At 38.6% G+C, this 25,623-nt stretch overlaps 1 protein-coding gene across 1 annotated transcript in view; it reads right to left on the bottom strand.

The window, feature by feature from the left end:
* DHX36 (DEAH-box helicase 36) overlaps positions 1-25,622 on the bottom strand; it is a gene marked incomplete at its 5' end in the record, with an annotated part of 56,150 nt that extends 30,528 nt beyond the window's left edge. Inside the window, 6 exons of the mRNA XM_044669527.1 lie at positions 1,188-1,267; positions 5,551-5,721; positions 9,088-9,126; positions 18,113-18,365; positions 19,279-19,403; positions 25,452-25,622. Of these exons, the coding sequence (XP_044525462.1) occupies positions 1,188-1,267; positions 5,551-5,721; positions 9,088-9,126; positions 18,113-18,365; positions 19,279-19,403; positions 25,452-25,622 (839 nt within the window). The remainder of the gene's footprint in view (positions 1-1,187; positions 1,268-5,550; positions 5,722-9,087; positions 9,127-18,112; positions 18,366-19,278; positions 19,404-25,451) is intronic.
* Position 25,623: the final 1 nt, after the last annotated feature.

The following is a 25,623-nucleotide window of genomic DNA, read 5'->3' on the forward strand; positions in this document are numbered from 1 at the left end:
TGATGCATTAAGACATCTCGGATTGTCTTTTCCGACCTGCACTAGGTACATGATGGCCAGGCAAAAGAATATATAATTCCAGAACATTTCTATGACAAAACCAACTTTTCATACATAATTTTTATCAGACATAAAAATCCTTTCATTTCCTTCAAGGAGATATCATTTAGGGCTACACCAAGACTTATCAACTACCCAAACTATTTTTAAATATGGCTACATGTACTGTTCAAAACCAAAACAACCCTGTTCTTAATCCTCCTTAAGAAAAGTGAAGGTAAATTCTCTCTCTCTCTCTCTCTCTCTCTCTCTCTCTCTCTCTCTCTCTCTCTCTATATATATATATATATATATATATATATATATATATATATATATATATATATATATATATATATATAAAAATACACACTTGGTGCATCTGGGCTAAGTGGCTTCATAACAAGGGTCACTATACTATTCCCAAAGGGTCCCTGATTGTCAAAGAGAACAACTTTATCCCTATTGAGATCAATCTTGAGATACAAAATTGCTTCTCAGTTAGGCACAAGGTCACTTGGACTTTATATTAAAGAGTCCCAATAGGGGGGCAGCTGGGTAGCTCAGTGGATAGAGAGCCAGGCCTAGAGACGGGAGGTCCTGGGTTCTAATCTGGCCTGAGACACTTCCCAGCTGTGTGACCCTGGGCAAGTCACTTGACCCCCATGGCCCACCCTTACCATTCTTCCACCTATAAGTCAATACAAAGAAGTTAAGGGTTTAAAATAAAAAAAGTTTAAAAAAAAAAAAAAAAGAGTCCCAATAGGAAAGGCTTGAAGAGGGCTTGAGGAATGGTATTAAATGAGGAACCACAGTGTAGAAAACTGTAAAGGTAGTTTGGACTTTCTGGATAAATAAGCCATCTGGTTTAGGTATGCTTCCAAAAGGAAGGGCTGCTGCAGGGAAGCAAGGGCTGGCATGGAAATACAAGCTGGACAAGCCACAAATATAGAATCGCTGCTCGAGATCGTACTGAGGAAGACTCCAAAGCTGCCTGAGGTCTTTGGACCAAGCAGATTTAGTCTACCAGTGTGCCTCTCCCCTTTCCCCTCAGAGTGGAGCACAGGCACCTCCTGTGGCTTGTATGCCCTATATGCTCAAGGTCATGAGTACTGCCTTTCCATAGAAATGAAAGAAAGCCTCTTTACCTCTGCAGGCGGATCTGGTATCCAGTACTATGGCCGCCGCCACATGGCTCAGCTCTCTCTGCGGCCACTCTCTCTGCAACCTTAAATCCAAACACAAATGTTGGTGACATATAATGACCTCTGGAGGGATATCAATAAGGACTTGGATATGGTAGAAAAGCACAGAGATTTGATTTCTAAAAAGTTCTCAAAAGCTATCACTGACACTTCCTATTACAAATCAATGGAGCTGATATCAATGAGCATTAGTTTAGGGTGAATATAAATATCACAGGCCAAAAAATTAGTTTTTATGAAAATTAAACTTGTCAATGATAGGAAAAATTTTTTATCCCATTGGTCTACAAACCCATGCTAATTTGCTGAAGTATTCCATGAACAACTGCAGAATATAGGGTTGATGAGAAACCCTAATTTAAAGCTAATTAACAAATATCAGGGTGAAAAACATATTTACCTAGAGAAAGGGCTCTTGCGCACATCAAGTCATCATGATAGCTTCATGGATTTGATGGAAGAATGAAACCCAAATCTCAATAGATATGCTGTAATTTGTTTAAAAAATATAAGTTTTGGTTGTGAATGGTGGTCTATTTTTAAAAATCTAGATATATACACATACATATGTGTATAAAATGGGTGTGTGTGAAGGAAGTAAAAATATAATATCATGTGATGGAGGTTCTGACGCCAGGGGCTGAACTTTTTAAAAGAATATTGTGATAATCTATATTTTAATATAACTCGTTTCCTTTGGAATTCTATTGCTTTTATTTTATGGCTTTCAAAGCATGATTCCAAGGAGTTCACAGGCTGCCCCAGCCTGCTCCATCCACAACAAAAGTAAGAACTCCTGCTTTCAGAAATGTATCCTGCTTACATTCCGAGGACCTGACTTGCTGAGGAGACAAAGAGGAGCTGGACTCTGCCTACAGAGCAATTGGTCTGAATAAGGAAGGTCCTCTCCAGGCATAACAAGAAAGCTAGCCCTAGATCAGGTAATAGACATTAAGTGCCAAGTAAAACCTCTGCTGCCCAGAGCTTGAGGAATGAATTGTTCTAGAAAGCCATATTGTCAGGGTAGTCAAGGACTTACCTTTCTTAGTTGTTAAAACTGATTTTTTTCAGTTTTTTCAAGAAAAAACTGAGTTAAAATGAGATACATACTTCCACATCTTCTGAAATCAACTAGACATATATTAATTCTTTCTTGATGACCATTAGTCATAATCACAAACAATAATAACTTCAGGGACTTTGCCAGGGTCTCCTGGGTCAGACAGGGATGTGTCCTTATGCAAATTGGCCTCACATTGCTGGGCTTTGAGTTTTTTCTGTTTCTTTTATAATGTTTCTTCCTCTTCTTATTGCTCTTATCTCTAACAGACATCCAACGTGGATGGGACTACCTACAAGGACTTTTGGCACTTCTCTGTTTCTTGTTCTCAGTTGTTTTGTGAATAGGTGATATTCTCTATTATACCTATTAGACAGAAGGCTAAGGGAAATAATTATACACATGATGCAGGAAAGGCTATGATTGCCTTTATGACTGGAGTAAGGAAGGAAATGCCATATCCTGAGAGGACGGTGGTGGTCGGGGTTTAAAACTTAAAGGCCACTGATGGATTTCTGAGAAAGGCCACCCAAGATGTATGTACATGGGCAATCTATCCCTTCTCCCTCTCCTTTTGTTGTTCCACGTCACCGACCTACTCAAGCATGAAAACCATGACAAGGCCTGACTGCAAAGGCAAGATTTGTTTTTGGTTGTTTTAATCTGTATTAAGTTTATATTCAAAGAAGGAAAACGATTTGCTTTTTACCACAAACACCACCTCTTACAGTGGACTGTCCCAATGTAGGCAGATGTAGGTAATGCAGGCAGAACATAATGTAGTTAGAAATGGTTTGGAGCCAGAGAGCAGGCTTGAATCTGGGATCTGCTCCTCATTTTATGACCTCACACATGTTACTTGTAACATCTCTAAGGACCTCACTCTCTATTCTAAACGTGAGATTGACCAGATGCCTTGAAGGCTTTTTCCAACCAAAAAAATGCTATAAGTACATAATCATATGAGTATAATTAAAGCAAAAATATAGAACTATTAATGAAAGAAAAGAAAAAATCCTGCAAGTTTCAAAAAAGGGGAATAATTAAACAAATTTTACACTTGGATGATCACAGGGATCCTTTCAAGTCCTACTGCATTCAAGCATTCTGCAATCTTGTTAGTAGGTCTCAGTGTCAAATCAAAAGAATCAAAAGTATCAATCGTACGAAAAAATACAGCTCAACTATAAGCTGATCTAAAACTAAGAGACTACTAAATTATATATATGAAGCATTCAATCAATGATATTAATATTTACTTTCATTTATACAGTCTCTTAGAAAATGTCTCTTAATATTCATAGCTACTCTTTTCGTGGTGGCAAAGAATTGGCAATTAAAGGGATGTCCATCAACTGGGGAACAGCTAACAAATTGTGGTATATGATGGTGATGGAATACTATTGGGCTATAAGGAATGATGAACAGGGTGATTTCAGAAAGAGCTAGAAAGATCTTTGTGAACTGATGCAGAGTGAAATAAGCAGAACCAGGAGAACACTGTAACAGTAATAGCAATACTGTTGAATGATTGTGATAGACTTCGCTATTACTGGCAATACGATAATCCAGGTCAAATCTCAGGGACTTATGTCAAAGAATTTTATCCACCTCCAGAGAAAGAACTGTTGGTGTCAGAATGCGGATGAAGGCATACCATTTTTCAATTGTTTATTTGGGTTTATGTTTTGGAGTTTTGGTTTTTATAAGATTATTCATAAAAATGAACAACATGGAAATATGTTTTACATAATATGTGTACAACTCAGATCAATTGCCTGACAGCACCAGAAGGGGTTCGGAAGGGGCAGGAGAGAGATAAGTTTGATCGTATAACTTAGGAAAACTTGTGTGAAACTTTGTTATAATATATATTTGGTAATAAATAAACAAATAAAACGAAGCCTTTAAAAAGAGATTTCCTAATAATTTCAGAAGGATATTTTTTTTTCAAAATGTTTCTCAAACACTCAGAAGCACTAAAAACTGTTCTAATCTTTAAGACATCTTTAAGTATTTGAAGCACTATAATGTGGACAAGGATTTAGACATGTTCTGCTTGGTCTGAAAGGGTACAGGAGGAACAATGGGTAGAATCTGCAAAGGGTCAAACATAAGTTCAAAGACAAAAGTGAATGGGCTGCTTAGGAAGGTAAGCAGAACAATTCTTGTTGGAGGTCTTCAAAGAGAGGGCATAGGGGGATTTTATATAGTATGCTTTATTATGAATTCCTTTTCAGGCACAGGTTGAATCAGACAACTACTGAGGACACTTCTAAATGTAAAATTCTGTGACTCTAAGCTATGCTTCTCCAACATTTTTTGTAGTTAGATGGTGTGCTTGTGAATCAATTACATCAAATAAGTGCATAAACAATATTAATTGAATGGAGTGCTAGCAAAAGGCAGGGACTGATTGGAGATTATTATGAATCTGAAACTGCAATAGCACACCATAAATTTAATAATCATAACCTGTTTTTTGTTTATAAATAAAAGATTTACCTTTTATTGTGTAATTAGAATTTTGTACCCTTAAACTACATTCCCCAGAATCCCTTTCCTTTCATCCTCACATTATGTCCTTAAGTTGTGTAGATAAAATTTTGTGTAACTTGGTCCTTGCGCTCTCTTCTCCTGCTTTCGCGGTCCAGGAAACTGCTCTTACACAGGCTATCACTTTCCTCTACTTCAAGTGATTATTAATAAATCTTATAAAATATAATACTTGGAGTATTGGATATTAATTTTTAATCTTACTTTATTAAGAAATATGAAAAGAATGTCTCTATAAGTTCAATTTTCATCACCAAATGCTTGGTAGCTACTTGTTTTTCATGGCAGCAAAAAATGAAGGATAAAGGTAAAATTCTTAGCAAATTCCTACACTGTCTAGCTAAGTCCTGGGGAGAGGGGTGGAGTAGGTTTGGTGGGAGAGCACCAGACCTAGGATTTCATCAATGTAAGATGTCCCTAAATCTCTACAGATTAGTATCAGTCCTAAAATCTGTGGTCTCGGGAATTTGCCTGGGACACTGGAAGGGGGAAATGTTTTGCCCAAGGGGTCACCAGCAAGACATTGAACCTAGGTCATTCCAATTCTAAGGCTTGCTCTGGCTGGTTACAGCACGGGATCTCTTTCAGAATTACCTTTACCTCCCCATCAGTTATTGTTTTTGAAGCCTTTTTCACAAGGAGAACAAAGGAATCTTCCAGGAAGATATTTAAATATAGGACATAACTTACCGAAATTGCACTGATTCTTCTTGGCTGTGTACACACTATCCGGCAAGCAGATCCTTTTCCTCTTTCAATATAGTCATCTAGAATGAACTGAGTAACTTGGGTGGTTTTTCCACAACCAGTCTCGCCACTTATGACAGTAACCTGATTGTTATTTATCAAATTTACCAATTCCTATTTGAAATAGAGGTGGGAAAGAAGAGAAAATAGTAAGTAAAGACCTCTAAGAGGGAGAGCACAATCCAGCATTTAAAATGTCATTGTCAGTTGAAGCTAATGCAATTTCAGAATAAACACTGGAGCAGAAATACAGAGAACTGCTTCCCTTCTATAGAGATGCATTCTCTACATTCACCTCCAGCCCAAAAGAAGGACCATGGTCAGAGAAGCAATGTGTTCTTGTGTCAAGACTTCTAAAGACAAATCCTCTGGCCCTTGCTCAGTCAGACTCAATGCACAAGCACTTTGTAAGTACCTGCTCTGTGCCCTGAACATAAGTTTCCCTAGATATGATGAAGTAGAAGCAGCCACTTAAAAAGGAATTTGGCTAGCAGAAGCCAGACAGTGGTAAGAAGTGATGGCTGCAAGTGAATGAGAAAAAAAAAAGCTAATGTAAAATAGAGCATCAAAAGTCAAAATGAGATGAGACCCTACAATGGAGGAAAAAGCAGCCCACCTGTGGAACTCTCCAGAGGATTAATAAACTAGGATGAAGTACAATAATGCTGTTCATGTCAAGGAAAGGTTAAGTATGTTTGGTGGCATCGTATTCAGAAAGATTTCCATCCAGAATAATGAAAAGTAAAAGTATACTGAGGAGACTTTACCTGGGAAATTTACTTTAATAAAGAAGGCCCTGCTATGCAAAGTAAGCTAAACAGATCCCTAAAAGTAAGGTGGAGCAGACCCTTAAAACAATGCCCGAGGACTCCTGTTTATTTGCTAATTTGTTACCCTTTTAAAAGCCAATTGCTCAATGTCAAATAAAGGCACAGCTCTTCAACAGAGCAGTATGTGGGAAAATTAATTTTTTTTTAAAAAGCCTTAAGACTAAATTCAATAATTGTGGAATAAAAGCATTATATGAGAAAAGCATAATTCATTTGTAAAATAACTACTTTTCCTTTTTGTCTCATTCCAAACTACTAATTTTTAATAATGAATCATGGAAGTATGGAAAAATATTTTAAAAAATAAAATAAAAATTAATAAACCTATTAACTTATAAAAATCTCATTCTAAACTATTAACTATTCAAACAAAATTCCTTTTGGTAAAAAGAAAGTCACAGCCTAAGACCTATAGAAAGTCCACACCAATATTAGCTCCTCAGGTAGTTATAGACTTTGTGGGAGATTCACTTTAGTTAAGGAGATAAACAAGTTAAAGAAAACTTTAGAGCTATCTGTTTGAAATGTAAAATACATTAAAAAGTAAAGGTCTTAGTAAGCCTTCTCATCTCAATCAGGGAAAGCCAAGGAAATCAATTATTTAGGCTCCTTGTTGGTATCTGAGGACATACTAGAATCTATAGAACATCAGGAACTGAAATGGGGAGAAGTGAAGTTTGATTAATAACAATGAGAAAAAAAGATATTTAGAAAACAGAACCACTGTTTTGCCCCTAAATAAATGTGTGTAGTTCTATCTATCTATCTATCTATCTATCTATCTATCTATCTATCTATCTATCTATCTATCTATCTATCTATCTATCTGTCTATCCATCTGTCTATCTATCTATCTATCTGTCTATCCATCTGTCCATCCATCCATCTATCTCTCTGTATCTAAGGAAACCAGCATTCATATATCCCATACTATGTGGTAGACCTGTACTACTAAGAACTTTCTAGCTATTATTTGTTTTGATCCTCAAAGCAGCTGACACGGTCAGTATTTTTTTTAACCTTGTGATTATTTTCTTTGCTGTTGTTGTTAGTGTTCAGTCCTGTCCCACTTTTCCCCTTTTGGGGTTTTCTTGACAGATAGTAGAGTGATTTTTCATTTCCTTCTCCAGATCATCTTACAAATAAAGAAACTAAGGCAAATAAAGGTTAAATGACTTGCCCAGGGGTCAATAATCATTAAGTGTCTGAAGCCAGATTGGAACTCAGCTGTTCCTTATCCAGGACAGGTGCTCTATCTATTGTACCACCTAGCTGCCCTGATTATTTTCTTTATGTTTATGTTTGTGGCCAAGGAGAGAAGGGGGCTCACCCATAAGCATGTAAGCAGGTGTAAAGACCAGAGGGCATGCTGGGAAATGGGTCACTTCCTGCTACTTCCCAGGATTTGGGAGAATTATCTCTAAGCCCCTGGACACTTCCTAAAAGCTGGACAATGCTGCCATCCATATACCTGTCTGGTAACTCCTTGTTCTTCATGTTCATCTTTTGGGGGGGGGGGGTTGGGGGGGAACTGGTGCCTCTCAGAATTTATGACTTCCTGGTACTGGGATTCTGCTCAAGCTGAAAACCAGTTATCGAGACTTCAAAATATTTGTGAAGGAACAGGCTCATGTTAGAAGGGTGGAAACACAAGTATTTCATTATTCATGTGAAAGGGAAAATTTTTCTGAAACATCATTTTTTACAGATAATCCTGTGGTTTCTCTGCCTGTCTGAGCTCTTGTTTTCAAGTGCTAACTGCCCAATGTTTGGTGGTTTTTTTTTAAACTCTTATTTTGTCTTTGCAACTCTAAGGGTAAGGGCTAGGCAAACGGGGTTAGGTGACCTGCCCAGGGTCACATCCTTAAGGAATGCCTTAGAACATATCTGAACCCAGGTCCTCCCCAATTCAACCCAGGAACTCTATCAACTATGCCACCCAGCTAAGGCCCATTTCCCAGACCCTATGTCCCATTTCTTTAATGAGTTCTGAGCTACATCTATGCATAACATTCATATTAGTTGCCTTCAAATTAAAGTTTATGCTCTTTTTCTGTTTCCAACCAACCATCCATCCATCCATCCATCCATCCATCCATCCATCCATCCAGTGCTATCTGTAATGCTGGAAACGAGTGTATATACCTTGTTTGAACTACTATGGTGAAATGCATCAGTTTGATATTGGTAAACACTTTTGAATACAATAGTCAAGAATAGCAAATATTCTAATTTGTGTTTTAAAATAAATATAGTCCAAATTGTGGGGAGGGGGTAAAGAGGAGGAGAGAGACAGATTCAACATTATTAATTTGGAATTTCCCCAGAAATTAAATATAGTTCACAGTTAATTGTTGAGCTCCAATACAACTGACCATTTAAAATAAAATATTTATTGTTTTATAACAATGTCAGTTATTAAAACTCAATGTTTGATATAAAACAAGATTTGTACATAGAACTCAATGCAAATTCAACAGCAGCATTTGGAGTTAATTTTAATAAATAAATTTATTTAATAAAAAAATTCCTATGTCCTTAGGAATTTTATTAACAAAAGGCTCTATGATCTCATATCAATTCTTGAGGATAGTTTATTATCACTTAAAAAAAAAGACTTTCCAAATTTAACATGTAGTAAATAATTTACCTTTTGCATTCCATATGAGGGCAGCTTCTCCCGGAAATGCTGAAATAATAACATAAAGTAAATGTAGCTTTAAGAATACAACCAAAGCAACCTAAATGTAATATGAAAAAAGGAAGCTATACATAGGAAAATTTAGGCAATAGAGTTTTCGTAATAAGTAATCACATTTCACACAATAAAGTAATCCGTAATTAAAAAAAAAAACACAACCTCATTATCACAAACAATGGTCAACATCAGTATACTCTAGTACAGCATTAGCAAAGTATTGGCAAGTGTGCAGAGCTGCTGCTGCTCCATTCCCCTCTCTTCCCAGAGCCTGAAGACATTTTTTGCCAGAGTCTGAAGACATTTTTTGCATGTCCCACCCCTCTTTCCAGCTGCCCAAAGTGAGTACTTCCTCCCTCTACTCTTCGGGGTAATGTGGAGGGCTGATAGGCAGCTTGAAATTGCTGTATGGGCACACGAACTTGAAAACCTTCACCCAGTATGACAAAGGGATGGACAGCTCCTTGGGGTTAATGGTATTTAGCCTATCTTCAATACCATTCCCATACTCCCCAGTTTTTATTCTATTACTACTTTTCCTAAATGAATTGTGTGAAAGGGAAATTCCCTGGGAACTGAAGTCAGAGCATCTGCAGGTAAGAAGCCCAAATCTGTCTTTGTGACCTGGGGCAAGTCCCCTAGTCTCCCTGGATCTGTTTCCTAATCTGTATAATGAAGCAGCAAGTTGAATTAGATAATCTTTAAGGCCCTCTCCAGCTCAAAATCTGTGATTCCTAATACATACTGATTTAGTTTTCAAGTATCTTCCTTTTTTCTCAATTATATAAAAATCTAGTTCTAATTCTTAGAAGTATTTTAGGGCATGGTTTATATTAAAAATCCTCATGCTATGGTTTGCAAATTAATTACAGTACAATATGGTTAGATAAGATATATATGTATACACACAATTCTTAAGGTATTTAAAAATTCTATGTACATATTTAGTTGTAACTACATGTATTCTAAACATATATTCTAAAATATTACTCCATATAGATGTGTGTGTGTGTGTGTGTGTGTGTGTGTGTGTGTGTGTGTGTGTGTGTGTGTGTGTATGTCTACAAGTCTAAATATAAGCAGGCAGAGATTTCGTCTGATCAGAACCATAAGCTGTAGGCCAAACTCTAACACTAACTAGTTATGTGCCTTTGGGTCAGTCCTGTGCCTCTCTGAATCTCAGTCCTCTCATTTGTAAAATGAAACAAGTAAGCTAAACCAGATGATCTCTAAAGTGCCTCTCAACCTCCCTAACATTCAGGAATTTGATGAATTTTGTTATTTTTGTTAACAGTAAAGTAAGACTCAACTTCTTTCATACTGTTTCCTCACTATTTTGAGTATTTTGCAAAAGCTATGCTTCTTATAAACAGGGATAACTTCGGAATAGTCAAAGTTATCTTGCCTTGGAAGTCCCCTTGGGTAACACAAGAAGTTGTCTTTTTACCATCCACGTCTATAGTAGGCGAGGGATCCGAGAATGCCTATCTGAATATCTGAGTAATGGCTTATAATAAACGAATGAAATTGATTCCTAACTAGGGATGGAGTACCCCCAAGAAGGGCTGCTAAGAATGCATTTGCCTCATATTGTGCAAACGGATTAAAGAGAGCTTTAAGTTGAAAAATGAAGGGGGAGGGAAGCCCACTTATATTCAATATAGGACACGCAAATTGTGGATACCATAGGGAATAGCTGCAATGTAGGAAAAACCAAAGCTGGCATGTTTAACAGTAACCACCTCATTCTCACCCTAGGCATTAGGTATCAACAAATAATATACCATGTTTGGGGAAACAAACAAGATAAACTAAGGCAATCATACAAATTCCCCTTCATGGGAATCATAGAGATTTGGCATTAAAAGCTATGCCTAAGTCTATGGCTCTAGAGATAAACTTTTCCTCAAAGAAATAAATTAGATAAAATGGAGAGTGAAGGATCACTATGTACATATATTTGTGTGAAGAAATATAGCAGCCAGAAGGGAGAAGCATGATGAATAGGGTGTTGTAAGCTTAAAAATTAATATATAATAACCCCAAGTATTATATTTAATAAGATTTATTAATATTAGCTTGAAGTAAAGGAAAATAAAAAGATAGAGTAAAGCGGGAGCTAACAGCCATGGTCTCGAGAGAAGAGAGAAAAAAGGCAGGGTTACAGCCAACTTATAAACAAAACATCAGGACGCAACGTGGAGGCAAGAGATGAAAGGAATTCTGGGAAATACTAAGGGAATTCTGAGGAACATAATTGCACATTAATTGAAACCCTACATTTATGATGACCAGAAGTGGAGTTTAGAAAACCTTAATTCTTTCTGAGTAGATTAGTTTGAAAAGAAACCACATTTCTCCTGCCACAGCTTTTCACCCCTCCCCCACTATCTATCTCAAACAGCTCCCAGTTTTAGGATATCTTTTCTTCCTACTATTCCTGGGTGCCCTGGTCCTTGCAATTGCAAGGAAAGATTCATCTCCTTACACCCCCTAGTCATTCTGGCCTGTCCAGTCTCTACAATATATCTAATATGGGATTCCTTCACACTATGTTCAATGTGTAATTCTCCCTCACTATGGGAGGTCCCAGAGGTGTGACAAAAAGAACCTAAATGGATAATGATCCTGCGAAGGGGAAGAAACCTTAAAGAGTCTGGAGGTGGATTTTAAGCCTTTTCAGACTCCATTGTTTTATGGAAATCTCTGTATCAGAATTAAAAAAAAGACTCTTGAATTCAGTGCCTGTATCCTGTCACATATATAGTATTTGCTATTGCTTGTTTTAAGATTTTATTTTATTTGTTAAGTTCTGTTACACTATGTCACTTTAAGTTACTGTGTTTTGACAATTAGCTATATATGCTGTTACATACTCTTTATTTGTACCTCCCCATATGACTGCACTGGAGAAGATACTATTATAAAAGTGTCTTTGAGTTATTTATAACAAGAGGTAAAGGGTCCATTTAGTAGCTGAAGTGAAGTGCTATAGCACTATTATAATCTCACCTCCACATTTATACAAATGTAATGGATGAGACAAATAAAGACATGCTCTCATACCAGAAGAGCTGGGAAGATTTTCCTAGGGTGTGGTAACCCTGGATGACTCCCAAGAGGAAGCATTTTCCCATGAAGTCTAAGTAGCTTCTGGATGATTTTTAACTCTTTAGCTTAATCCACCTCCACCAGAATGATCTAGATTCTTGGTGACGTTTTAGACCCAAAAGGTTTTCTTGAATTAGCTACTATACTACTGTTGTGTTTGTCAACACCCTCCTTAGAGGGGATTGTATAATTGTCATAAAATTCTAGTTTTATAAAAGTTAAGAAACTTGCTACCTCTCAGAATCCAGGAAGTGAACTGCTTGGAGAAGGCACTGTGGAGATGCCTGCAGAAACCTCATACTGCACTGAAAGATCTAAAACGAACTTTGGGTTGTAGTGAAATTGAACTGTGGGGGGTTGTAACACATTTATTTTGTATGTATACTCTTATTCATTCGGGGACAACCCCTAATTGGCTTTTTGTCAATGCACCTAGCAATCATTGGTTTTATTCTCTTTCCCTTTTATCCCCAATTTATTATAATTTATAAGTTAGTTATGTTTACAAGATCCATTGGGGAGACTAGTCTTCTAAAGGATCTCAGGGGGGATTGTGAAATCTGTTACCCTAAAAACTACGATTCCCAGCAAAACTATGATCTACAGAACCCCACTCACTTCCTGTCATTACATTCTGATGTAGACAGGATAAATTGGGTGAAGTTCTCTGTCTCTCTTTTCCTTCCTGTTGGCGGCTTTGGTGGAGCAGGTATTCTGAGCAGGTAGAAAACTTAGTCATGTGGTTCTATTTTGTCAGATAATAAACTTTATAAAATTAATACTTGAAGTATTCAACTTTAATTTTAATTTTATAGCATGAAGATAAAAGGTACAAAGAAGGAAAAGAAAGATGGGAACCAAGGTTAGGATTGAAGTGTACAAATAAGCACCTAAACAAAAAGAGAAAATAGAGTAGGGCAGGGAGGTAAGGAATGCTCCCAAAGTGATGAGGGTCTGCCTTCAATGAGCTCTTCTGAAGCCCTCTCTGCCAAAAGAAGAGTATTCCATGATTTTTAACTTGCTAAGTAACTTCATTCTTCAAAAGGTAGAAGAATTAACAATGGAAATTCTACATTGGATTTAATTCTCAAGAACAAAAAGGAACACATCTGGTAGAGGAGAAAACAGATGGCAGGAATCTCAGGAAGATGAGAACACTCCACCTTGGAATTTTTGATAAGGAAGGAAAGGAGAACTAAGAATAGTCAGATAAACATCCCAAATGATGGGAAAACAAACTGTGAAGGGTTCAGAAGAAAAAGCACATTGGGAACTCATGGCCTAAATTCTACAAGATAAAATCTAAATTGGTCCAGGAAGCTCTCAAGAATGAAATTCTTGATCTGAAGAAAAACAATTCCATGAGGAAGGAAAAAAAAAAAGGACTTGTCCAGAGAAATCAAGAAGAACTCACAAGCCAAGCCAACTTCAATACTAAAAAAGACTGTAAGAGGCAAACACAAGCAAGAGAAGATAAATATGAAAATATGACATAATCCTATAAGAACAATGTCAGAAATTCTTGAGTTACAAATTAAATAGGGCTGTGAAAGAAAGTAAATGATTAAAAAAAAAAACCCTCTACTGGGGCAGGACCAAAGAATGAAAAGGAGAAGATGAGGACTACAATGATGACAATGAGAAGACAAAGCTACCCAACTTATTTGTGCTTATTTTCTCTGCCAAAGAGAAAATATCAATAAGCAAAGATGTAGTAGGGGAGTACCTAGCAGCCCTGATCAGCTTAAGTCAACCAGTCCAGATGAAATTCCTCTAAGGGTCCTGAGAAACCTGAGATATGGCAGCTGGGCAACTAATCGTGATCTCTGAAAGACTGGAAAATGGTTGGAGTGAAGCAAGATTATATGAGCAAATGCTATATACCATTAAAAAAGAGAGAGAGATAAGAGGAACAACGTAGCCAACAAATATCTGCAAATTCTAAGACAATGAGCCAAGTTTTTGTTACTAGCAAAAGTCTAGAATATGCTATTTAAGGGAGAGTTGGTAAATATTTAAAAAAAGAAAAAAGGAATCACAAAGAGCCAGCCTCAATATAAATAAGTCACATAAAACTCACCTATTTTCTTTTCTTTTTTGATAGTTTCTAAACTGATAGATCCAAGGAAAGTGGTGAATATAGTTTTATCTATTTTTCAGCAAAAGGACACAACATCTCAGGTTCTTGTGGGAAAGATGGAAATATATGGGCTAGACAATGGCAGTTAGATATACTTGAAAGCTGTGTGGTATGGGAAGCAGATGGGTTCAAAAGCTCCTTCAGATGCTTGGTTAAGTCCTATTATTCATTTTGAGCCTCAGTATTCTCCTCTCTAAAAATGAGGAGCTTCAGGTCTCTGGGTTCTAACTAGGACCCTGAGATACAAACTCAATGGACAACCCATTTACCATCAACACATAAGAAAACCTAGAGCACTGACTTGGTGATCAAGCTCTGGTTGATGCTAGGCTGTTTCATATTATTTTCAATAATGTGGATCCCTGGAAAGATGGGATCAACTGGGTAGATGATGTAAAGCTGGAAGGGCTATGCTAACATGTATATTGGGTGAAGGGCTCAGGATCCAGAAAGGAAAACTGCTGCTGCCAGCTTTGAGAACAGGGTCAAAATGAGTAAGATGAAACATAACAAGAAAAAACAAAATTGAATGTCCAGCTTTTTAAAAATCAACATTACAAGAATAAGATGGGGAAAGGCTTAACTAGACATCAATTTGTCTGGCCTCAAAAATGGCAAGGGGATGATACAACAATGGTGTTTCCTGACTGTACTCCCTGCCAAAAATGCTCTCTTTCCTTCTCTCTGCCTCTCTCTGCCTCTCTCTTCTCCTTGAAGTCTCAGCTCTACAAGAAGCTTTCCTGCTCTTAATTTCCTACTTATCCCACATACAGATTGTATGCTGTCTTTTCCAGTGGACAGTAAACTCCACCAAAAGCAAGAATAGCCCTCTACCTCTTTTTATTTCCAGACTTTAACATACAGAAGGTGGCCACTAAATGTCTACTGCCTGCCTACGAGTGGTAATGAGGCCTGAGTTCTCCTTCTGAGAGCTACAGCATCCAAAAATAAGCAGGTGACAGTTTGGCTGTTCTGATCTCAGCTGGAGATAAATTCTTGGGGCCAGATTTTAAGATCACAGAGAAGCTGAAGAGTGCTCCATGTAGATCAACTAGGATGGTGAGAGGCCATGTCTTGCCTTACAATGACTGGCTGAAAAAAAAGAGGAATGTGTGGCCTGAGTAACATAATAGCTGTTTTCAACAAGTAAAAGGGTTGGTTCAGAAATAGGATGAAACTTGGTTCTGTTTTGCCTTGAGGTTATATAAAGCTAAGGACAATGAGGGCAAATTGCAAACAAGTAAGTTCAAGCTTAATGAAAAGAAAACTTTACAATTAGAGCAATAAGCATTTACAAATAGAGCATAAGCAAAAAGGCTCAGGTTAAGTAAGTTGCAGGGTTAATTCTTACTTAGATACTGGTTGGTTTAGTTAGTTTCTAAAGCTTCTTTAAATTTAGAATCAGTGACATTAAAATCTAACATTAAATGCACATGTGGTTCCAATGACCAAGGGCTAACAGCTTTTTCTAACCCATGCAAGACTCTCCTTTGATTTGTGCTGTAGCTGTCACACAGTAAGAATCCTCAAAGGAGAAATGATGTAGATGATTTGGCAAGATTGAGCACTTTTTCCCAAGCAGAAGTCCATTCAGAAGCCCCCCCAAGTTGGCCAAGTTAGTGGCAGAATGACTTTCTACCACTACTATTAAAAGAGAAAAACAGAAGGGAAATTTTCTCCTCTCACTTCAGTCATTCCAGACTCATGACCCCATTTGGGGTTTTCTTGGCAGAGATTTTGGAGGGATAGGTCATTTTCTTCCCCAGCTCATTTTACAGATAAGGAAACTGAGGCAAACAGGGTTAGGTGACTTTCCTAGAGACACACAAATAGTAAGTGAGATTGGATTTGAATGTAGGAAGATGAGTATTCCCAATTCCCAGCCCACGGCTTTTTCCGCTGCACTACCTCTTCTAAATACTTGGCCCTTCTATATTCACTCATTACCATTTTCTTCCATTTTCCAACTCAGGAATGCTCTCTCCACTCTCCTTCCCAATTCTATGCCTTGATCTGTTGATACAATGCTCTGATTAGTTCGCTGTCCCAGTCTCTTGACCCAGTATTGCAAGCACCTCTAAAATCTAATCTCTCTATTCAGGCTTGCTTTGACAGTTCAGCACTAGGTCAAATGAGGATCAGATTTTCTACACTGGTTCTAGAAAATAGGTTCTTGTTTTGTTTCCCTGGGACCAATATCCCACCATATATTTTGGTTACACTAAGGAAGTCTCCCTGTCTTGCCTCCTTTAAGTTCAATTCCCTGCCTTGGTTACTCATTTACTTCCTTCACATCTAGAATTCTGAGCCTTCTACCCACAGTCCTTTCAGGTCTTAACCATGAACATCAGCCACCAAGGCAGAGGCACCACTACCTTGTAGTAGTGGAAAGAACCCAAGATTTGAAGTCAGAACATATGAAGTCAAATACAAAGGCCACCAATGGCCAACTGTATGACACTGCGCAAATTACTTCCCTTTCTTTTGAGTCATTTTCCTCACTAGTAGAATAACAGAGTTGAATTAGATGATTGCCAAGGTCTTTTCTAGCTCTGAATGCCTACTACCCACAGTCTAGATCCTCCACCAATGCTTGCTGCCTATTGTATTCTAGGGGTCTTGATGGTGTCTTAGTCCAAGTCATGAAATTTAGGATCACTGTTGTAATCCATTTGTCTGTGTCCTGTCCCCCTCCTCATCCGCCCCCCAATTCCTTGACTGAGTTCTTTCTCTCAGAGTTCTAGATATCCTTGGAGAAACAATGGATTTTCCTGGGCTTTAGGCTTACTTCTCTAGCTCTCAGTTTGTAAGCCCTGTGAATTAGCAGCCTCACTAATGTGTTTCTGGGGTCTATGAAATAAACTCAGTTAATTACCCTTAAGCAACATTCCCTGAACTGTGCCCTTTATTGCTCAGAAGAGCTCCTAGGTCCCATTTCCTTTCTACTTTGCTGTTTCTCTTTCCTTTCTATCTTCTTTCTGGGCTCTTAAGGTTCTTCTTAACAGGTTGTTCTTTCCAGATCTTTCTCTGGGGACCAATGTTCACTAGTCTTCTCTTCCTAAACCATTAAAAATCCCTTAGCTTTTTTAGTGGCATCTTGGAAAGTTCCAACTGAATCTGAAGACAAGGCACCTGAGTGCCAAAGCTGTCTCTATTATTTACTGCTTAAATGACTCTAGGAAAATAACTTCATTTCTGTGAATCTCCATTTCCTTCTCTATGGATGTGCAGACTAAGTTCCCATAAAACTCTAAATCCTACCACTGCTGACATCCATGCCTCAGCTCCACCATATAACTACTGCCTCCCTACCCCCCACCATTAAGGAGTTTCTACATTTTGTTGTCTCCTCTTAAGTGACTACAATTTACACAATCTTATGCTAAAGATAGTCAGACACCTGGGCTGGAAAGAAAAGTAGCACTATGATCTTTCTTTTAAATTCCACATTTAAATATCACATTAACATTTTATCACATCTATATCATCTCCCTACCTTGGGCCATAGACTCTTAAGACCAGGAAGAACTTTATCATCAAACCTCATCCCCCAGGGAGATAAAGACCTTGAGAAATGCCCTAAGATGAGAAGATTCATCCAAGAAAATTCCCCATTCTTTAACCAGTCATTTTGTTGCCAAACTTAGGGAAAAGGATGGTGTCAAGGTTTTATACAAAGGAAAACTTAAGGGAAAAAAATATAAAAAAGGTCATATTTTCCATTACCTGCATTTCAATATAGCGAGGATCAGACTTCTTTCTTTTTAGGTCTTCCTTGAGTTGCTGGTCTAAATCCACATCTGGCTCATTCTCTTGCAGGAGATATTCAGAATCTCTATCTACAAATGACTTTCCCATGTCAGTCAATTTCTTCCCTCGATCTATGAATTTCTTTTCTTGGTCCAAAGTTTTCTTTTCTTTTTCCAAAAATTTATTTTCTGAAGTTGGTTTGTTCTGGACAGGAACTTCGGCACCATATCTATTTTGAGATAGATTGCAAAGAGTTCATTCAATAAGTCACTCAAGCTTTTGGAAAATAACAAAACTAGAATTTTTTACAAAATTGAATGAAATCAAGACATATACTTTCACAATATCAAATTCAAAAGCAAGGAAAATTTGAGTTTCTTTTGACCATCAAATGAGTTATCTTTGTCAGCAATGCTGATAGACTTTTGTCTCTTCTCTATCCAATCTACAAAGAATAGTAGTGCCCTGTTTAAAATTAACTTGTGTATTTTTAGGTTGTCTTGATTGAAGCATTTATTGTAGAACAGAGACAAAAGTTGCAGAGAATGAAAAAGTATATTGGAATTATGAATGTATATTCTCTGAGGTTTGTGAAAACAAAGTCAAAAGTAACTCACTGTGTTATGCTCTCTGTCTCATATCCCCCCAACACACACACACACACACACACACACACACTCTCTCTCTCTCTCTCTCTCTCTCTCTCTCTCTCTCTCTCTCTCTCTTTCTCTCTCTCTAATAGGGCCCTAATATTGTGTTCCTGGAGAATTTTCAATCACTTAAGTTAACTTTTCCTCTAAAAACCATGCCTTTAGAGCAAGCCTTAAAAGGTCTTATGACTCTTCAAAGAACATACCAACAGAAAAATGCTAAAATGAAATAACTTATTAAAAAGAATTTTAAAAGTAGAGCTCATTTTTTAAATTAAGAAACATTTCTCACCTGATATGGTCCCTGACCTACCCAAGAAAAACTATTAACAATGTTAAGAATTAGTCTGAAAGAAAAAGGAATTTTTGCCTTCACTAAACCATAATGTAGAAGGATAAAGAATAGTACTTTTAAAATGGAATCTTTGACAGGCCATTGCTACTAAAAATCTCTTGTTTTCTACCCATTTTTCAAAAGTAAATTTTTTTTACCCATGATCCTCAGGAGAAAACCAGGATATTTGTGGCTGAGAATCTTTGTCATTCTTAGTTTGGACAGAATTCAACAGTTGCACAATTTGTTCTTCTCGACGTTCATCCATACGCACTACAGCTCTCTTAAGTTATAGGAGAAAAAAAGGTTGTCACCAACACATGCAAATCAAATTAATTTCAATCATCAATGAAAGACATTCATTTCTCTTAAAATTAAGAATTAATATAATAAATCCCCTCCCTGAAACCCTTTTTCCCTCTCATTTTACATAGATGTCTATTTTTTCTTTCTTAGATTTTCACAGATCTCAACAATTAAGTCAACTTATAAGAGTTGTTTTATTTTTCCAATTAAAAACAAAGAATTTTGTTACTCTCCACTACTCCCCCAAGCATATGGAAAAGGTTGCCTAAGTATATGGTCCCAAGGCTGGTGTCAAAAATATTAATCAATGGACAAGTTAGAAAGGAAACTAGAATTAGGAGGGAAGCTCTTTACTGACAGTGAGTAGAAAATTTCATTTGCTTTCCTCTATCTTAGGAAATCCCAACAATCCAAAGGTGGTAGAAATCAAAGAAAAGAATTTCTGACTAAGGAATTATATCTGACACTATTGGAAACTCTTTGGTGATACGCCTGAGTGAAAAACTGGAAAAAAAAGAAGCAATGAGAATATCCACAAGAGGAGCTTCAAGGAGGGCAAAGAAGAATGGTCCACACAGGCAAATGTTGCAGAAATTTCTTGATTGAGAAGCACCACTAGATCACAAAAAGAGATTTAGATTTGGGAGCCACAATGTGGACAGAATAGTTAGGACTACACATAAAAGTGGTGTGAAAAATCTGAAAGTGAAAAGAAAGACAAAAATAAAACTGTTGCTTATGAAAGTTAAATATCATTATCATCCCTCACTGAAGTTTTTCCTGCTCCTCATACCCATCTACTCTTTGCCCAAAGTATTCTCTCTCTCTTCTGACCTCTCATGGTACATTAGAAATCTCAGAGTCCCACAGTTTAAGAATGCTATTGATAGGCTACAGCCAGGAAGGTGCAGGGCCTTCAGTCCATGTCTTGAGTTATCCATTGAAGGAACTGGCATGTTTAACCTGAAGAAGAGAAGACTTAGGGGGAACATGATAGGTATCTGCAAGTATTTAAAGAACTATCACAGGATGGATTAGATTTGTTCTGTTTGACCCAAGAAGACAGAACCAGAAACAAAATATGGAAGTTACAAAGATATCAATTTTGCCTTGATGTCAATAAAAATTTCCAAACATCAAGAGCAGTTCAAAAGTAAATGGGATGGGGGCAGCTAGGTAGCTCAGTGGGTAGAGTCAGGTTTAGAGACTAAAGGTCCTGGCTTTAAATCTGGCCTTAGATACTTCTTGGCTGTATGAGCCTGGGTAAATCACTCAACTCCCACTGCTTGGCCCTTACTGCTCTTCTACCTTGAAACCAAAGCTTATTCATTCTAAGGGAGAAGGTAAGAGTTTAAAAAAAAAAAAAAGTGAATGGGATGTTTAGAGAGGTGGTGGATTCTCCCTGCCTGAAGGTCTTTAAACACAGGTTGGAAAATTACTTGTCAATTATAGAAAATATTACCTTTGTGTATAGTTTAGATTAGATAGTGTGACAGTACCAGTATCTACCAGGGTTCTTCTTTTCTACTTCATGTATCCCCATCTCTCACCCAACAGATTAGTTTTTGTTTTTGTTAAACAATCTTTTGTTACTAAAAGGTAGCAAATCAAGAGCTTGATTGGTTCAGGAATGGGGCACCTCCCCTTCTGGCAAGTTTCTTGGTTTACTGACATGTTTGTCACCAAAGAGCACAAAGAAGCCCATCCACATGGAGGTCAGACTTAACTCAAGATAACACATAAACCACCACCATCTGTCCTGTTAGCCAGAGTAGGAAAGAAGACTTCCCATGATAAGTTCAACTGTATCCTTAGTGACTATCTTTTCTATGTTAGAGCTAAATAAACCTCCAATTAACTCTTCAATGAGCTCTGAGTGCCTCATTCTATCCAATTATCTAGCCTCAATAGAATTCCCATTCTCCAAATTCTGAAGGAGTTGGAGCTAAAATCAGGAGAGGCTTTAACCCAAAACTTATCAGCTGTCTAAGCATGGGCAAGTTATTACCTCTGATCTTTAGTTTCCTCATTTGTAAAATGGTGATAATTACACTGTGTGGAACTATTTACTCCCAGCATTGATGTAAGGAAGCATTGAAAACCCTTTGGGTGCTAAGTATTATGAGCGTTTCCTAGAATTTGAAATGAAAGGTGGGCACAGAATATTGAGTCTTCTCTTCTCTAGCAGAAAGTTCTTGAAGAACTTAGGTTTCTTGTTCATTTTTGCAACATCCCCTTCCAGCCACTGATTCCCATGGAAAATGAACATTCATAGACTACCCGTCAGGTTTAATTGCATAATGAAAATATTCCAGGTAAAACTGCACTCAGAATGTGGGGGAATTCTAAAAGCTTTTTAGTTAATAATTCTTTTACAGTCATTGAAAGGTTCAATGGAGGTAACACAAATGAATCACAATAAAGTAAAATTCCAAATATCTGAGAGAATGAATCATTCTAAGTAGCTGAAGGTTTAATGCTTTATGTACAATTTTTTTAAAATGTCATCGATTTGATCTGAAGACACTTCTAAAATGCATTCCATGTCAGTCTTTCTGATTATCTGGTCCATAATTATGAATGTCAACTACTGCAAAATGCTGTTAGTAAGGCTTTCAAGAATATTGAGATGTTTAGGATTGCTTACCCCTAAACTAGATGGTCCCAGACCACTGCATTTTTAAAATAAATTTTGCCTCCTCCCTCGGTATCGGCTGTTGTTCTTATTGTTACTCCTGAGAACTGTCACATAAACAAATACACACATACACATACTGTGAATGTAATGTATATGCACTTTTAGATTTGTTTTCAACTCATTTTGGACTAGGAAATTCTTCAATCAAAATTATATATAGTTCTAATAAGTCCTGAAGAGCTGTCCTGGGAATAAAACATTTAGGATGGAGTGTGTGGACTATGTGCCATCCAGCTGTCTGCTCAGACATTTTGCTTGTCTTCCTAGTTCTTCCTGGACATGTTCTAGATTGATAGGATTGCCAAAGGCTATGTATGTTTCAGTTAGATTCTACATTGATAATGCCACAATACTGCATTATAAAACTACCAGAAAAACATGAAATAGAAAATTATTTAGGCAGGTATGGTCACAGCTGCAATCCTTGACATATGAGGCTGGTGGGTAACTTGAATTCTGAGCTTCTGAGCTACAGAAAGGTGCCCTACCATAAGAAGCCTAGATCTGAGTGATATGATGGCTTGACATAGACATCTGGGAGTCAGAAATAGAAATGATGAACTGGTGAGGTCACCAAGGGTGACCCAAGAACACATCCAAAGGAAAATCTCAGGACAAAAATGTCCAGGGTACAGCCACAGCTGAAGTGAACATTGTAGATGATCCATCAAAGGAGACTGAGGAGGAAGAGGAGGAGGAGGGTGAGGCAGGATCTTTTAAAAACAAAAGCTGGACAAAACCTGTGAGATTTTCATAATTATCTTTGATCTCCAGGAACTTCTTCAACCACATAATAAGTATGTATTATTAAGTGCCTACTGTGTGTTAGGTAAATCTTTTCCCATGAAGCTCTCTCAAACACAGGGCCACCAAGATTGAGCTTCCCTCCTCTCTCAGTTCTAGCCTCCACTTGCTCAGCTGCCAAAGTGAATTTCCTAAAGGGCAGGTCTAACCATCTCAGCTTTTCAAGAGTGTCTCCACATTAACATTATTAAGACCAAATATTAAAAACCTTCTGATTGGCATTTAAAGTCCCTCACAACCTGGGTCCTTCCAATCCTATCTTTTTGGTGCCCTTATTTTTTATTATTCCCTTCCAGGTAGAATTTGCCATTTCTTCTTCAGCTCATTTTACAGATGAGAAATGGGAAGCCAACAGGGTTAAGTGATCTGTCCAGTGTCTGGGGCAAGATTTGAACTCAGGAAGATCAATAATATTCTTAGTTCCCAGCCCACTCTGCCACCTAGTTGCCCATACCTCCTCACCTGTACTTCTTGGCTTAACTGACTTCTGTCAAAGACTCAGTTGAAATCCCAAGTCCTTTAGGAGGTGCAATCCCTACCCTCCACCCCAATACAAAGTAAAGGAGGAATGGTGAAAAACATTAGAAGGTATGCAGTCAACAAGGATTTCTTAGGTGCTTTCTCTGGGTCAAGCTCAGAGATAAATGTAGAGGAGCAAAAAGAAAGACAAAACTAGCTAAGTGGTAGAATGCAATCTCAAATGAGAAGAGAGGAGCAGCAGGCAAGATAAGAAAAAAGCTCCTGCAGAGGGCAAGACTTGGGTTCACTCTAAAATAGGGGTTGGCAACGTATGGCTCTTTCTGCAGGAGCTATAAAGTCAATTTTTTTTTTAGGCGCTGTTATAGGAGCACTGTACACCTCTCACGAAATTACATTTTTAAAAATGTGGCGTTTATGGCTCTCATGGCCAAAGAGGTTTCCGACCCCTGCTCTAGAAGGAAAACCAGGGAATCAAAAAGGGAAAGGTGAGGGGCATTCTAGACAAAGAGAAAGGCCAGCCCAGATAGAGATGGAGAAAATATCACAAAGGCACTCTTTCAGAATAGGAAGATGGGGGCAAGGAAGTGGCTCAGGGGATTGACAGCAGGCCTAGAGAGTCCTGAGTTCAAATCTTACCCTAGACCCTAAGCAAGTCACTTTAACCCCCACTGCCTAGCCCTTACTGCTATTGTCTTGAAACTGACAGTTTTGATATCAATAAAAACGGATCCAACCTGACCTATTTAAATATGGTTTGGGGGGATCAAAGGTGAAACAAATCCTCAACATGGCCTATCACTAATGCTCAGAGAAGACTTCACTCATTCAGTGCAGCAGCACAGGAATGTCACAACAGTTAAGAAACCACCTGTGCCAGGAAAAGATAGATCCCTTTGCAATGGAAACCTGTGACAAGCTGGAGTAGGAGTCTGGTGGGAAAATATACAAGTGTCCCTTCAAAGAACAGTGGGAAGAAATGGAGGAAACAAAAAGTTTGCAGAAAACTTGGTTTAAGACTCCAGCTAAATCACCCCATTTCTGGGTGAAATTGAAAGCAGAAACAACAGACTAAAAAGAGAAATGCTGTGATGACTATCTAAATATCGATTAAACCTTATGGCTGCTGCACCCAGATCGGCTGTATCAGTCACAGATTCAGTGCCCAATGGAGCAGAGACGACATCCCAGAAACTGGGTAGAGAGCAAGGATGTGCCCAAACTTTGGGGCTGCAAGGACAATGGCCTGGAGCTAGACAGGGCAGAGAGGGGAGGCGAAACCAGGATGGGCAGTGAGGGTCCTTATCCACTGGGCTTTTCCTTTAGAAAAGGAGGATGCAGTGTGAACAAGGACCTCCCTACTGCCCAAATACTATTTGTGCCTGCTAGCCCAGATTCCATGAACTGGTCCACCAACGGGAAAAGTGGGGGGAATCCTTGACACGGACCTGACCAAGGCAGACATTCCTCCTGGGGAGGCCCAGGGGAAGAGGGGAGATGTCTACACAGGGACCCAACATTGGCCTGACCAGTGTAGACCACCCTGACTGGGAGCCTGGGTGGCTGAGGTGTAGACACTCCTCCTAGGAAGGCCAAGGACAGAGAAGGCCAGGATGGAGGGAAAAGTGGGGTATATATAGCCAGCCCTGACACAGACTTGATGAATGTAAGACACCTCACCTGGGGAGGCCAGGATGGAGATGGCCTGAAAGGGGGGGGGGGGAGTGTCTACACTGGACCCCAACATTGGCCTGATCAGTACAGACATCCCTCACGGGTAGACTAGGAGTCTGGAGTGCAGAAAGCTTGGGATGAGGACTCTACACCCAGGTCTGATATTGTACAGACAGGCTACGCAAGGAATAGGCCAGGATAGCCTAAGAGACGTCTACATCCCGCCACACGCAGCCCTGACAGACTGCGGGGCATAAAAGGCCAGTATGGGCAAGGCCTAAAAGAGGGTGGCTACACCAGTGGACTCTGCCTCCGGGACCAGGCCTCAGGGGTTTCTGTCCCTGGTCGGGCCGCAGAGACCACGGCTCTCACCTCCTGGCGCTCGGCATCCTTGCTCTTCTGCCCCTGCTTCCTCGCGTACCACAGGCCGATGTCGCGGCCCTTGAGATGCCCGGGATGCCGGCCCCGGCCCCCGCCGCTGCCTCCGCCGCCGCCGCCCCGGCCTCCGCCCCCGCCGCGGTTCCCCCCGTACCCGCCGCCGCCC

The sequence above is a fragment of the Gracilinanus agilis genome, chromosome 3, assembly GCF_016433145.1.
Source record: "Gracilinanus agilis isolate LMUSP501 chromosome 3, AgileGrace, whole genome shotgun sequence".
Lineage (NCBI taxonomy): Eukaryota > Metazoa > Chordata > Mammalia > Didelphimorphia > Didelphidae > Gracilinanus > Gracilinanus agilis.